We start from the raw sequence: 16,562 nt of genomic DNA, 5'->3' as shown, positions 1-16,562 counted from the left end.
AGTTTATCAAATTGATAATATGTACAATTACAAATAATTCATTTTTCAAAGCTGTTATGCAGTTAAACATAACTGCACTATTTGAAACATAGATTTCAACACGCAAAGTCTTTTATTATGATACTGTTAAATTTTTGTGACTCACTGCCTGCCTCCACAGTCTCTGTGGGTGATGATGTACTGTGCTGCTGAGCTGGTAAATCCATGGATAATTTGTTAAATTTTCTTTGTTTTATTAGATGTAGAATATTTTCTTGAATCAATGAATGTGATATTTTTGTGTTAGAGTTGCTTTGAAGAACTGTTGTTTTTTTCTTCTCCAGAGATTTCTGGAGTTTCACAAGAATGAGTGGTCAGTGGATCTCCGAGGCTCGACTTCGGCCACAGGCCAGGTTGGATGGAAAATGGTTGAAAACCAATATCCAGGTAGGTTCTTGCTCTGACTGGCTATTGAAAATGTTATCCGTTGTAAAGCTTCGTCTTTTGCATGTGTTGGGTGCAGCTCCTTTCATTTATATAAGTTGGGTTTTGCATGTATGTTTGTTTTTATGCTGCCATGTTGGCAACCATACTCCATGGGGGTGCATGCCAGGTAAATTCTTGTTTCCATAACCCACCGAATGCTGACATGGATAACAGGATTTTTAACATGCATATTTGATCTCGTACATGCATACACATGAACAGGGTTCAGGCACTAGCAGGTCTGCACACATGCAGACTTGGAAAATCAGAAAAATATCCACCTTTAACCCACTAAGTGCATCAAACTGGGGATCAAACAAGAAACTCTGTTGAGGTTAAACAGCAAATGAGAAAAGTGTTCTGAGTCTGTCAGATACAAGAAAGGATTGGAAAACACACACACACACACACACACACACACACACACACACACACACACACACACACACACACACCTGTATTGACTGTTACATATACATCAAGGGAGGAAACTAAAAGAAGCGAAAAGGTGAGAGAGAGAGAGAGAGAAGTTATTTTCAGAGTGTTTCATTGGCATCACTTTAATGATTTTATATGCTGCGCAACACTGTTTTGTTTCACGTTACCTTTATGTACAAAGAAACCAAGAGAAATGTTCTCTCCATTGGTGTGTTTTGCTTATTTCAAGAGCAGTGGTTTTGTGGCAGTGTGTCTGCCTAGGATGCAAGTATCCACTGGTTTTACTGAGTCTACACACACAAACACACACACACACACACACACACACACACACACACACACATATATAATAATAATTATATATATATATATATATATAGCGACCAGGATTTTTACTCCACCTGTCCACTAGACCTTGAGTAATGGTTTTGTTAGTCTTTTGGGTGAAACGATAATCTGAGGTCCCATTTGCATCATGCGCTTATCACACACAAAACAACCCAAGGCAGCAAATGTGTTGTCCATGGTGAATTTCTGTAGAAAAACTCACTTTGATAGTGAAACAAATAAATTTGCAGACAGGAATGAGGGGGGGGGGGGGGGGGGGGGGGGAACCCAACTTTGCACTGTGGTGACGTGCTCTAGCAGGGGAGAGCAGTCTGAATTTCTCACAGAGTAGTCTGTCGTGATAAAAAGTAATACAATACAGTGCAATACAGTACAGAACACTATATACAATACCGTACAGTACAATATGATACAGTATGATAATTTGTTAAAGAGCTGCTTCCTGCAAGTCTTGGAGACATTCTGAGTTAATACAGATGAAAAGCAGGGGAGCAAACTGGTTGAGTCTTTTCTAATGGTGTTTGCCCAACATTTGATCCATCTCATTTCATTTCAGTGATTCGCATTCTGATCTTCGTATAAATTTCTGTTTTTATTATATTTTGATGTATTTACTTGTTTACTTAGTTTGATTATGTCATTCCTTTTTTGTTAAAAACAAGTTTTATACAAACCTAGGGTTGGCTCTCCAGGCCTGACCAGGGTGTTGGGTTTATGCATAGTCAAGCATCTGCCTTTCTGTTTTTCATTTTTTAACTCACTCTGGATGAATAGTTTTCTCCCTTGCTTTCCCTTGCAGACGACACATTTATTAGGGTTAGGAAAAAAATCCTTGTACTTGACCCACTGACCCCTCTTCTCATGTTGTGTTTACGCCCACCCCCCTCCCTCTCTTCACAGCCTTCAGAAGCAGAGTCACTGTCAGTACCTTGTTGCTGGTAGCTTTCTTCACTGCAGATACTTCATTCAACGTCTTCATCATCCTCGTCAATGTTGAATGTTTCAGTTTGAAGCATTTCAATCACTTCAGCATCAGTAAAAAGCCACTGTCATGATCTAGTTTGCTCCAAAAATTTCCACTTGTATCGCCTGCAGTGCCATTTTCAGTATATATGCAGATTAACTTGTCATGTGGGGTACCAAGGTCCATGGCTGGCCAGCGAGTGTATAGTTACGGAACCTCACAAAGAAACTTTCCATTCGACCCTTGACATGTTTGCAATGGAAAACATGGAAAAAATTTTAATTGTCGAAACCGCAATAGCGTTCCGTCGTCCAGAACGCTACCTTACATCAGGAATGCTACAGGGTTCCATCGTCCGAGTGAGTTGAAGCAGTTTTGGTCTAGCAATATTGATCAGCCTGCATGCTTTGAGTCATTTGAAACCTTGAAACTGAAACTGAAACTATTCCTAGGCTTGCTGTGCTCATGTCGCTCAATGAATATAGTTTGACACACCCATGACCTTTGCTGTCTGGTCCCTCGCTGTCAGCTGCCAGGGGTCATGTGGCCCATGGGTTTCAGCTCTGATCTGAAATTGTGGGTGTTTATTCCTTGTCTGTTCCATGTGTGAGTGCGTCTGTTTGTCTTGGTGTGTGGAGGAGGGGTGAGGAGGAGGGGTGAGGGGGCGGGTGGGCGCTAGACTGATGGTGCTGCATTATCATACTATAGTCTTACAGATGACAGTTTTTTGCTGGCTGCCCCTACCCCCTGTCTCTCTCTCTTACACACACACACACACACACACACACACACATTTTTTAAGGCTTTATTATTATTTTGGAGCACACGTGCGTGCGTGAGTGTGTGTGTGTGTGTGTATGGGAGGGGTGAGGGGATTAATTATGCATGCGTTTGAGAACAAGTAGAAACACAACACACACACACACACACACACACACACACACACACACACACTTATAACACACATGTATGCTTGCTCTCGTGAACACACACACACACACACACACACATGACAACAAACAAAACAAACAGAACAGTGCACATGCATAACTGCAACAAACAAACTATCACATCCAGCTTTTTACCCGTATCACAACAAAGGGGACAAAAAGTGTTTTCTGTTAACCCCTTCACTGCTGAACCTTGGTGAACTGAGATAGTGTGGCTTGAGTTTGAGTGCAGTCACTACTTTTTTGTGTGTGCTTTTCAGTGGTGTGAATGATTTTGCTGAATAAAAGTACAGCAGTCCCAAAGAGATAGGAGTCCAGATTATAATGAAGCATGGTGACTGACATTCGGACAGGTCTGCAAGTTTGTAGCCGCTGTTTTATCTCATTGATGAGCCCTTCACTGATGAGCATACTTGTAGGTAGAAGTCAAGGGGTTAAACCATTGGTTTGGTGCGGCTGCCAGCTGGCAAACTGGCAGGTAGAGAAGGGAGAGGTGACAGTAGTTTACGGGAACCAGCAATTAGTGGAGATGCTTTCATCCCATGGATATGTACCAGTATATGTGCTGCCATGGGTAACCATCGTCTTCCCTCCAATTTTTGTGTGACACACACATCATTGACATATATATGCACACACAGACACGAACATATGCACACACACACACACACACACACACACACACACACACACACACACACACACAGGGTAGAGTGGGGTGGTGGGGGGGTATGACCTTAATAGTTTGAAAGGCTTTTAGATTATTAAAAAAAAAAAATTTTTTAAGTAATGCAGTTTGACATAAAGATGTTGGATACAAGACAGAACACAGACCATCTGCGTGAGCAAAATGCACACACCCCAGAGTTCATAGTTTTGGGTGGGGGAGGTGGAGGGGTTGGGGGGGGGAGGGGGGGCTAACCACTGTGTACTTACTGTGCCAGCCACCGAAACCCTCCTGCCATCCCCTCATATTACCATCATTATTCTTCCTCTGCTAACCCCCCACCCCCATCCCCCCACCTTTGTCCTTCTTCTTGGTTTTCTTCTTCTCCTTCCTTGATTTTGTTGTTGTTCTTCTTCTTTGTTCTTTGTCTTTCTCTTTCTTCTTCTTGTTTCTTATTTTTCCTCTTTCTTCCATTTTTTCTTGTCCCTCTCTTCTTCTTTTTTCAACTTCTCCTTCTCACTTTTCTTTTCCTTATTCTTCCTTTTGTATTCTTTTGAAAAGTGCATTGCAGAGTTCAGAACATATGACGCATGGTATCCACATTTCTTTGAGCTGATGTAGTTACTTTGCCAGTTTTATTGAAACATAGTTAAAGTGAGTGATTAATCTTCGCAGGTTGGAAATTGAATTTAATTTTCCTTCTAGCCCCTTCACCCCCACCACATACTCTCTCTTTTGATTTGTTTGTCCTTTTTTTTTTCTTTTCTTTTTTTTTTAACTTGAAGCTTCACTTCCTTACCCACTTCATGTATACATGTTTGTATGCTATATATACACATAATATGGCTAATGCATGAAAGTTCAGGTATGCTGGTAGGTTAAGGCATTGATTGAGCAAGCATGCATGAACTAGTGACTGAGTTCACTTTTTTTTTTTTGTCTTTTTTCTTTTTGTGTCTGGTGACAGATGGCGTGATCTGATGTTTTGGCGCACGTGCACACACACACACACACACACACACACACACACACACACGTGTGTGTATACATATATAATGTTATTAAAATAACTGCTTCTGTCATTTTTATGACTGATAACTTTAAAGTTCAAGTCTCCCATGTCCAGAGCTGTCTGTCTTCAAGATGCCAGTGTAGTATTATGCCTTTTCATTGGTACAATTCCCATGCCAGTTCTGATTATGTATGTTGGTTTGGCAAACTCTGTGATATCTGTTGAGGCAGAAATGAGAAATCAAGGGTGATGTGTGGGTGAATAGGGGATGGGTGTGTGAGGGTTGGTGGAGGTGGAGGTGAAGGGGAAGCTGGAGAGAGGAGAAACAGGGTGGAGGTGTGGGAGTATGTGTAGGAAGGGGTGAGGGGAGTTTGGCTGCCTTTGAAAAAAAAACCAGTTTTCAAACAGGGCTAAGTCAGTAAGTGATTTGAGAAACTGATAAATTATTAATAGTTTAGAAGAAGAGATGATTGAAACTGTATCATGAAATGATGCATGTCAAGTGTTTAATCAGAACTGAAGAAGCTCCTCAGGAGTTGGCACAAACATTAAAGTCATTTTGTGTGTGTGTGTGTGTGTGTGTGTGTGTGTGTGTGTGCATACACATGTATGCTTGCTTGAGCAAAAGAAAATTGTAATAGATTTTAGAACACTGTATCTCTGGAACTAAATCAGATGTCTGCAAAATTCCTTTTCCAAGTCTTATTTGTATTTGTATTTCTTTTTATCACAACAGGTTTCTCTGTGTGAAATTCGGGCTGCTCTCCCCAGGGAGGGCGTGTCGCTACACTACAGCGCCACCCTTTTTTTTTTTTTGTATTTTTTCCTGCGTGCAGTTTTATTTGTTTTTCCTATCAAAGTGGATTTTTCTACAGATTTTTGCCAGGAACAACCCTTTTGTCACCGTGGGTTCTTTTACAATTACATGCACTAAGTGCGTGCTGCACACGGGACCTCGGTTTATCGGTCATCCGAATGACTAGCATCCAGACCAGCACTCAAGGTCTAGTGGAGGGGGAGAAAATATCGGCGGTTGAGCCATGATTCGAACCAACACACTCAGATTCTCTCGCTTCCTAGGCGGATGCGTTACCACTAGGCCATCACTCTTAAGAAGTTATAAATCATGAAATTTTTGCATTACCTTATATTAATGAGGGGTTTTTTTTCCCCAATCTTTCTCATGTGTTCCATCATTATTATGCTCAATCCATGTTATTATAGATAACATCACTTTTGTTCTGCATTGATAATTTCATGTAATTGTAAATCTTCAAAATACAGTAATATTTTCCATTTAAAGTATCAGTCATTAACTAAGGTGATTTTTTTTTTTTAATAAAAAGAAAGGAGGGAGGGGAAGGGGGCTTGTTGGTAGGTGGCAGGCCTCACCACTGCATTTTGTTACATTAATTATTATCAAGAAAGAAAAAAAAGAAGTAGGATGGGGTAGGGATGGGGGGGAAGGGCAGGGTGTGTGTGTGGGGGGGGGGGGGGAGTGAGGGGGGTCAGGGGGAGGGGTTCAGATGAGTCTCACGCCATGTTGAGGTAAAAAGGGGAAACGAAGCCAGAGGCTCATCAGCTGATAAACTGCCAGGGAGAATAAGATTCAGGGGAGGGGACCGCTGATTGGAGGAGGCTGCTGCCGCTCCTGCTGCTGACTACTGCTGCTGCACTCTCACTTTTCACAGCAGGCAGGCAGGCAGAGAGACAGGCAGCACAGTTCAGGGGTTGCCAGGTAAGCCACAAGAAAAACCAGGCAAGGGGTCTCTCACCAGTCAGTAGTGGTGGGAGTAGCTGTTGGGGTAGAGAGGAAGAGAGAGAGAGAGGGAGAGAGAGAGTATGGCCAGTAGTAGGGCTCGCTCAGTGGTGATGGTAGGGGGGGCTTAGAAAGACAGTGCAGGCGGCTGGGTGGATATAGATGGGTCAGGGGAGTTTCTTTGTGTGTGTAGATATACACATACACTGCATGGTCTGCGTGCATGGAAACTAGAAGGGCCCAAGTTGATGCTGTGACTGGCATCGACTTCAAACAAAAGCTGAACAGAATCCAAGAAGAAACACTTGATTGATGATGATGACATCATTTTGAAACCTGAGCTGACAGGAGAAGAAAAAAAACCAAAAAAAACCCAAAGAAAAGAAAAAGAATGGAAAACCTAAACACTGCCATCAAAAATGTTCCCATCGTTGCTGCATGCTGCATTGTTTTGCCAGCACACCGCAAGTTCTGTGTTGTCAGTTTTTGTTTTGTTTTATCCTGGTGGTGTGTCGTCATTCTGTGACGGTGACAGTGACAGTGGTGGTGACAACAGGAGTAATAGCCGCTGGGATTGAATTTGTTCATCATCATCCTCATCGTCATCATCATCATGTGAACTACAGCATCAGTCCGTACACAGTTGGATTCAGTTGATATCACTCCATGCCGCAGGCTGTTATGATCAACTGCTGCACAGCTGTTTTGCTTTTAGGGGGGATAGACTTGCTTGTTTGATTGGATTAAGTTATGCATTGCAGGTTTGTTGAGTTTTGTATTTATCGATTTTTTAATTTTCTTTCATGGATGTTAGAAATCAGATTTAAAGCAGGTCTGTTGAGGGTTTTAATTTATTGATTTGTTTGTATACTTATGAATGTGTTGGTGTGTGTGTGTGTGTGTGTGTTTTAATGGGTGTACATGCTTTTCGTTTGTTTGTTTTTATGACAAATAGGTCTATGTCTACGTAAATACATGGAATAATTCTTTTGATATATTTGATTTGTTGCTTACTTGAAAACATTTTGACACGAGTATTTCAGTTTCTATTGACATAGCACTTCATGTGTACTGTGTTGTTCCAAAAAAATGTATGTGTGTGTAGTGTAGTGTTTATCTGTGTTTGGGTTATTTATTTTGCCCTTGTCCATGCATTCCTTGCATTCTTGTGTCAAGTGTATTCCAATTCTCTCTCTCACTCCCCCACTCACCCCAACCCCCATCACTCTCTCTCTCTGTCTGTCTCTCTCTCTCTGAGTCTCTCTCTATCACACACACACACACACACACACACACACACACACACACACACACACACACACACACACACACACACACGTCAACACACACAAGGATATTTTTGTCTGTTGCGAACAAACAACCCCACACATGTACACACACATGCACAAACACCCACCCACCCCCACACACAGAGTAATAGTCAGTGGCAAAGTCATAAAGTGATACTGACATCAATGGCACAGCCTGTGTGTGTGTACAGTGTGTGTGCATGTGTTCTTTAAGGGAGAGAGAGAGAGGAGCAAACATTTGCCCAGAAATGTAAGGATAAGAGCAAAAAAACATAACACCCCTCTCCTCCACCCCGGCCCCTCTCGTGTCAGTGACATTAAAATCAGCGAAGACCAAAGTGAAAAATTATGTAGAGACCATCTTTCCCCACATGAAACTTTCTTAATTAGGCTGAGAACTCATCGGTCTGCCCTGACATTCAAAGAAAAATAGTGCTGAAGCTTTTTTCCCATGTTGAAATGATAGCTGTGAGGTTTGCTGAAATGAAAGGGAAGCCATTACCAGGTTAAAGTAACTGACCTCTGCTTTCATGTTCTGTGTGTGTGTGTGTGAGTGTGTGTGTGTGTGTGTGTGTGAGAGAGAGAGAGAGAGAGAGCATATACTGCTTATGCATGTTTTTCTGTGCATCTGTATACAAGCGTGGTTAATGTTTTCTTGCCCTTTTCCCTACATTCCAGTGAAAATGTTTTCATAATAGTTGATGTAACTTTTCTCTTCTCTTTCCTCTCACACACATTCGCACACACACACACACACACACACACTCTTTTCATAATGGTTAATGTAACTTTTCTCTTCTCTTTCCACACACACGCACACACGTACGTACGTTTCATAATGGTTGATGTAACTTTTCTCTTTCCACACACACACACACACACACACACACACACACACACACACACAAAGTTATAGTCTGTCTCAAAGTGATCCTGACGTCAGTGGCGCCAGATGCGCCCAAACTGGGGATCGAACTCCGGAAACTCCAGCACTCTAACTGTTCAGCCACATCCATGACATGTCAAACCCCATCAACAGATTGAGTGCATAACTGATGGGAGTTCTTCTTTCTTCTTTCTTTATCCATATCATATGGGTCTGTTTAAATAATTGAAATATAATACATATTTTTTGCCAGAGTAGATTTTGACAGTTATGACACATTGATAGACATCCTCTAACAGCTTAATCATTCACAACACAGTGGCAGACCTGTTATTATAGCAACTTAATTACTACACAATGATAGACATCCCTATAACAGCTTCAACAATTACGACAATTACAAACAATGATACACTTGTCCTTTTAACAACTTTAGCTGTTAAACCACAATGACATCCTTTTCCATTTAACCTATTAAACAGTTATGACACAGTGATAGAATTGTCCTTTTTTATTTTACACCCTAAACAATTTTAACACAGTGATAGACGTCCTTTAAAAATGTAAACAGTTGCTACATGATGATAGACTTGTACAACACACAATGATAGACTTGTCTTTTAAGAATTTTAAAATAGTTACGACACAATGACAGACCTGTCCTTTTAACAACTAAAGCACGATTCTATTAGCACCAGAATAAGCCCCATAAGTGTCGCTTGTCAGAGATTAGTTAGGAAGGCGAAAATAGACCAGCTTCTCTTGTTTTATGCATCCTGACCCAGCCACTGGAAAAACTGTCACCTTGACGCAATGCCAGAAGGGGTTCAGAATGAAAGGTGTTTGGCTCTCACACTGAAAACAGTTTTCACAGGTTAGTGGGGAAAACCAAGAGGTCACATAACCCCACAGAGCTGAAAACGAGGGGTTGAAAGGCAAGAGTTGAGTGGATCAGGAAATACTTCACTGATGCACACTGCTTATTCAATTGCATGTGATGAATTTTAATAATCTTTACCTCTGATGAAATAGCTTCAGGTGAAACATGCAGAGTTGAGTTTATAAACATATTGGCTGATGCCTTTAAGGTAAAGTTGGGTCTTGGTTCCGTGAAGATTTCATTGTTCAAGGGGATGAGTCCTGGAAATGAAGTACATATATATGCTCAAGTTAAAATGTTGATAAATATATGAAACAAAGAAAACTTGTTGTTGTGTTGTTTTCAGACGGCCCTGAGCCCTGAAGGGGTGAGTGAGCTATGGAATGAGCTTGTCAAGGATGGGGAAGTGGCTCCAGCCACCAGTGACGCCCTCTGCAACAGTGCCGGAGCCCTGGCCAAGAAAGGTCAGTGATCAAACACACAGTTTGTGTCTGTGTCTGTGTGTGCATGTGTATTTACACACTTTCATAAAGCACCTATTGTGTTGTGTTGTGTTGTGTTGTATTCTATTGTATTGAATTAGTCATTTTTGTCACAACAGATTTCCTCTGTGTGAAATTTGGGCTGCTCTCTCCAGGGAGAGCACGTCGCTACATTGAGAGCACCACCCTTTTTTTTCTGCACGCTGGCATTTGCTGCATGCAGGTTTTTGTGTGTGTGTTTTTTCCTGTCGCCCTCTTTAGAGAAAAGGTGCTGCTTGAATTCATGCTATTGTTGTTATTATTATTATTATTATTATTATTGAATTATCATCATCATCATCAACAGCATCCTTCTTCTTCTTCTTCTTCTGCTTCCTTCTTATGGTTTGTGTGTGTGTGTGTGGTTTCTTTTGTTTATTTGGTTTGTTGGTATTATTGCTTTCCCTTGAAGAAATCTGTTTTGGCGAGTAGCGTTGTATGCCATACCATGCCATAACACATATCATACATCTCTAACGTACCATACTGTGCCATATCATTTACCAGACCATTCAGATGCGAACAAGATCATATAGATACCACACCATAACACACCACACCACACTATACCATACCGTACCATACCATACCATACCATACCATGTTATTAACATCAAGTATGACAACGGAAGTCAAACAAGAGAATGTCAACATCACCTGTAATAAACCTGCACAGTCTCTGTCAAGGAAAGAATGTCAACATCAAGTGTGATAAAACCTCCTCACAGGAATTAACGTCACCATCACATTGGATCAACATCTGCCTCTCTGTATCCAGTGAGAAGAATGTTTTTCAGAGGAAGACCAGAATAGAGAGGGGGGTGAACTGAAAGAGGAGAAAGGGCATGCTGAAAGAGCTTGCACATGCAGACAAAATCTTGTGGTTTTTGGCGGCTTTCAGGCTCATGTCTGGCTTAAATGTCACTGTGTGTACTCTTGGAGTTCACAGGTTGCCGTTGTTGGCACTTGCCGAGTCAGGTGTTTTAGTGGTTGGTGATTTTGAGCGTGTGTGTGTATGTGTGTGTGTGGGCATATGTGTGTGTGTGTACATGTATGTGTGTGACTGCACGTGCGCATACCAGTGTGAACATATGTGTGTTCCTGTGCACATACCTGTGTGTGCTGATGCTCATGGTTGTTTAACAAGCCATCAAAGACGTCAATGTGACCGTGTGTGCGTGTGCAGAAAGCACAACTTGTCCACTTTTGAAAGAATTATTCTTATACATAGTTCTCATTATCCTGCTGCTTTTGCTGATGCACAGCTGAAGACAACACACAATCTGTATTGACCTTGGTTCTTACTGTTTGTGAGGGCAGACAATTGTGTCAGCAGAGAACATGTTCCCGAAGTTGACAACAGGTACTGTATGTTTTTATATGCGTGAGTGCTGTGGAAGCAGGCAAAAAGTTCCTCAGCAAATGGATTTTAAGTTTTCCAGGTACATTTTCATGACTGCTTAAAAGTGCTTTGGAAAAACTGCAGAATTATACAGCATCTGAGCAACAGTGTTCTGTTTTTCAAGGAAAACAGTTCTGACCAATGTTCAATTTGCACTTGCCAATGTCTGAATGTGGAAAGGAATCAGATTTATAACAATATACTTAAATCAGAATTTAGAGGAAAAAAAAGAAAGGAAAAAAAGGCTGGGGGAGCGGAGGGGGAGGGTGGGGGGAACCACCACAAGTCTCAGTGCTTACTTTCTGGTGCAAGATAATGTGAAACACAGAAAAGTTGTAGTACTATGGGACAAAGACATATCTTATCCAGTGTTTCCCATTTGTGGGAGAGAAGTAATTTCTCTTTTGTTCTTGAGTGCATGGTGGTATAGTGGGGATGTTAACAGTTTGAGAATTGAATTATATTATAAAAATGGTTTACTATCAAATTATTCTGAAGACATTGTGTTTTCATTTAGTGCTGTGAATGGACAGTTAAATTTGTTTGTTTTTTTATATTCTGTACAAAAGATAATTTATGATTACTTATTTTGTACTGCAACAGTATTACTCGAGTCATTCATGTGTAACATTCATGCTGTGTGTGTGTGTGTGTAAGCGTAACATTTGTTGTGTAGTGTGTTATTCTTTCCTTTTGTGAACATGTGAGCAATGTTGTGTCCCTTAGATTTATGCTGCGTTAACCTTAAATATAATATATATAATATATATATATATATATATAGAGAGAGAGAGAGAGATGTATACATCATTACATGTGTGTGTGTGTGTGTATGTAATTTTTTTTTCATACATTTATTCATTCACAAACACACACACACACACACACACACACACACACTCTCTCTCTCTCTCTCTCTCTCTCTCTCTCTCTCTCTCTCTATATATATATATATATATATATATATATATGTCACATCCTCACTATCTTTTGTTTAAAAATGACTTAATTGATTCTGTTGATAATATTTTTTTGTTTAACTTAATTACACAGGTGTAGAATCATCAATATTATCTTGTTGTGTAAACCCCTACCCCTCCACCTCCCCCTACACACTGAAAAACAGTTAAGATCTTTATTTCCGACTGTCTATTTTCGTTTCAAAATGCTAAAACGAGATTCAGGTCAGACAAGAATCATCCAAAGAAAAAGAAAAGAACAAAAATAGAAAAAATAAAATAAAGAAATGAGAGAAAATAAAAATAAAAAGATGATCAGATTCTCATCCTTTAAAAACAACAACCCATTTTAATGTGAAAAAATGTTTTTTTAATCTTCGTACTGACAGTGACATGTTGATGATGCTCCAGACTTCTATTTTCTTCCCAGTTTCCCCCATCCGTCTAACAGTGTCTTCAGATGCTTGGCACTAACACTAAGAGCTTTTCTTTAGGTTTTTTTTTATGGGTTTTTTTTGTTTTTGTTTTTTTTCAAATCCATATATGTATGTATTTGATCTGTAATTTATAAATCAGAGGCTTTGGAGATTTGGAATTATATGCAGATGCACTTGTTTGTGAATGGTGCTTTGTTTTCATGGTTTGGGATATTTCCTTAACAAATAAGCATTTCTCTCTCACACTCTCTCTCTTTTTCTTTGTCTCTGTGAATCACAGATGATTATCACTATGATCAACAGGTCAGAAAAAGAAAGACACTTTGAGAGCAGTTTGGAAAACACTCATACGCTTTGTTTTCTTCAGTTTAACGTCTATTCACTATAAGTGTTTTTAGACGGAAAGGAGTAAAATAGTGGATAAAGGAAAGGGAATGCATGTGAATATTAGTGTAAAAAAAGTGTTCATGTTATGTATCAGAGGAAAAGTATATTATAAGAAAAAGTCTAAAGAGATTGTGGTGTGTATTGAATGATGTGTCATGGGAAGGAGAATATGTATATGCATATCAACAAGTATTAACCTACAACAATGTAAATATAAATAACAGCATTAATTATAACACATCAAAGGAGGATACCAACTGGACTGGAGTTTAAAATTTCTGAAAACATTCTAAGCAATGAATAATCATTCAAAATCTTTTCAGTGGCTAATGAAATATTGGAAGAAAAGTCATCAACTACATCTTTTGGAATTAACAGTCTTATTCTCGGACAATGAATGAGTAGATAGCTTACAGTTATTTGCTTACCGCATATACATTTTATATTTTTAGAAAATTTTGTACGAAAGGCATTTAAACGAAGTCTATCCATTAGACTTATAATTTGTCTTGAATGTGCTGCTGGTGTCGAATTTAGAAAATGTTTGGGATTAGCTGCATTCTTTGTGTTTACACAACATTGGTAATATTGATTATTTGAATCTATAAGTAATTTCTTAAATCGATTTCTAGATACATTTTCTCTACAACTAATGCATTTATGTAGATCTAACTGGATGTCAAGTTGTATTGCGCCTTCGGAATAACATGCTGCTCTTCAAGCTGCTTGGTCTACCCACTCATTTGAAGATATTCCACAGTGCAAAGATACACAACAAAAAGTTAGCTCTGTGTGTGTTTGTGTGTGTGTGAAACAGACACACACACATATGTACACACACACACACACACACACACACACACACACACACACAATCCCCCCTCTGTAACAACCCACACCCATTCCCCACCCCTCAAACACACGCCCTCCTGCAACTACCCTGCCACCAGTCTTTCATCCACCACCAAGATTTTTGAACCGAAGAATTATAATTCACAAATCAAAATGACAGAACCCAGGCACACACGGGCAGACATCCAAGGATACCAGACACTGAGCCAGTAAGATGGTAGAGCGTCAAAAGAACGCCCCGCAACATCAAAGATAAATGAAACGCAAAATGCCAGATCATGTTCTGCGGATACATCAGAGATGGTTTCATAAAATATTACTGAACAGCAGGGGGGGGGGGGGGGGGGGGGGGATAACGTAGGTGGGTTGGGGGTTGCTTGCTCGTATGGGTTTTCTTTTTTTTTCTGGCAACATCGGCAGAGACTAGCGAGAGAGAAAGAAAATGTGTGTGTGAGTGTGTGTGTGTGTTTGTATGTGTGTGTGTTTGTGTGTGTGTGTGTGTTTGTTCAATTTAATTTAATGTCTATCCACATTAAGTGATATTAGACATGAAAATAAATAATAAATAAATAAGGGGGGAGGGCAGGGGGAGTGGGGGAAATGGAGAAAGAGAAATAAGGGAGGGAAAGGGATGAAAACAATACTATTCACATCATCAACTTAACAACAATGCAACTAAGAGAATAAACAACAATGCAACTAAGAGAATAAGTTTCCAACTTTAATACATATGCGGATATAGGCGTGTAGAAAAAAAAAATTATATATATATACATATATATATAAATCAAGGGTTATAACAATAACCCAATTAGACTATTTTACCAAAAAAATTGAGAGGGGGTGGGGGGGGGGGAGAGATCAGACAGTGATAAGTCAAAGATTTCTTGACACCCCCCAGAATAATCATCTGTGGTTCACAAAGAAATACAGAGAGAGTGTGAGAGAGAAATGCTTATTTGTAAAGAAAATATCCCGAACCATGAAAACAAAGCACCATTCACATGTGCGTGTGCGTGTGTGTGTGTGTCTGTTTCATTGTTTGTGTGTTTGTGTGCGTTTTTTTTTCTCTCCAGTGAATGTCTAAGAGTGAGATGCTTAGGAATATTACTTGATGGAGGGGGATGTGGCCAGGCAGGCTTTCTGTTTGTTCTGCCATCATGGCTGAATTCTCTCTCCAAGGAAAGGAAAGGAAAGGAAGGAAGGAAGGAAGGGGAGATGTGAATAATGGTTGGCGATAACAGGCACAAGATAGTGATAGTCCCCAGAGAGTGTGTGGAGCCTGCAGCAGACAAAGGTTGACCCCCCCAGAACATAAACCTGGATTCTTACCTGATGATACCTGGATGCTGAAAGAAGAGAGAGAGAGAGAGAGAGAATGTGTGTGTGTGCATGTGTGTGTTTATGCATTTGTGTGTGTGTGTGTGTGTGTGTTAGTGTATGAATCTGCCTATGCATGTGGGTAGGTTTGTTCAGTCTGCTGTCTTTTTTATATTAAAAAACTACTTTTACTGTTATATTTGACAAGTAATGATATAAAAGCGCATGCGCATATAGCATGTATTTGTGTGTTTCTTTAATGTCTTTATATTAATATTTATATGTAATGAGAAATAAAGCTACATCCTGCATGCTGTGTGTGTGTGTGTGTGTATGTGTGTGTGTTCACCCAAATTTTTATATGCTTGTGCATGTATATATATGCATTTGACTATGTGCATGTGGTGTGGTGATTTATGAATAGGAGAGTCAGCTTCTATGTGCAATGGAGTTAGAATACAAAATGTTGAAATAGGTCATGGTTTGCCTTCTAAACACAGATCATCATTTGAATACAAATATAGTAGTCAGTTGATGTAATGCCATCCATGTGCTCATGAGCACTTACACACATATATATATGCACTCATATGTGTGCATGTACATGCATGCAAATATACGAACACTTTTCATTGCAAATGTCACCATTTAAATGCTTGCATTCATACATGCACACATAGGCTCACAGAAACGCATGCATACACAGAGGTGCACACAGCCACATGCACGCACACTCACGCATACACATGTGTGTATGTTTACACATGGACACACACACACACACACATGCATATGCAGGAACACACACTGTCATGCTTGCATGCATGAACACATACATATCGTAGCGGACACGTGCACACACAAAGCGTACACACACGCACGCATGCACGCACGTACGCACGCACACACCTACCTACCTACCTACCTACCTACCTACCTACCTTAAAACGTGTACACCCCCCCCCCCCCGCCCCCCCCCGCAGACAATCACCCCTACTCAGTATA

At 40.2% G+C, this 16,562-nt stretch overlaps 1 protein-coding gene across 1 annotated transcript in view; it reads left to right on the top strand.

Annotated features, from left to right (window-relative positions):
* LOC143299242 (E3 ubiquitin-protein ligase HERC2-like) overlaps window positions 1–16,562 on the top strand; it is a 176,496-nt gene that overhangs the window by 408 nt on the left and 159,526 nt on the right. Inside the window, 2 exon segments of the mRNA XM_076612452.1 lie at window positions 324–426; window positions 10,026–10,143. Coding sequence (XP_076468567.1) covers window positions 346–426; window positions 10,026–10,143 — 199 coding nt within the window. The 5' untranslated portion in view covers window positions 324–345.

Source organism: Babylonia areolata, chromosome 24 (genome assembly GCF_041734735.1).
Source record: "Babylonia areolata isolate BAREFJ2019XMU chromosome 24, ASM4173473v1, whole genome shotgun sequence".
Classification (NCBI taxonomy): Eukaryota; Metazoa; Mollusca; class Gastropoda; order Neogastropoda; family Buccinidae; genus Babylonia; species Babylonia areolata.
Note: the sequence above shows the minus strand (reverse complement) of the source record. Positions and strands in the feature narration are given on the sequence as shown.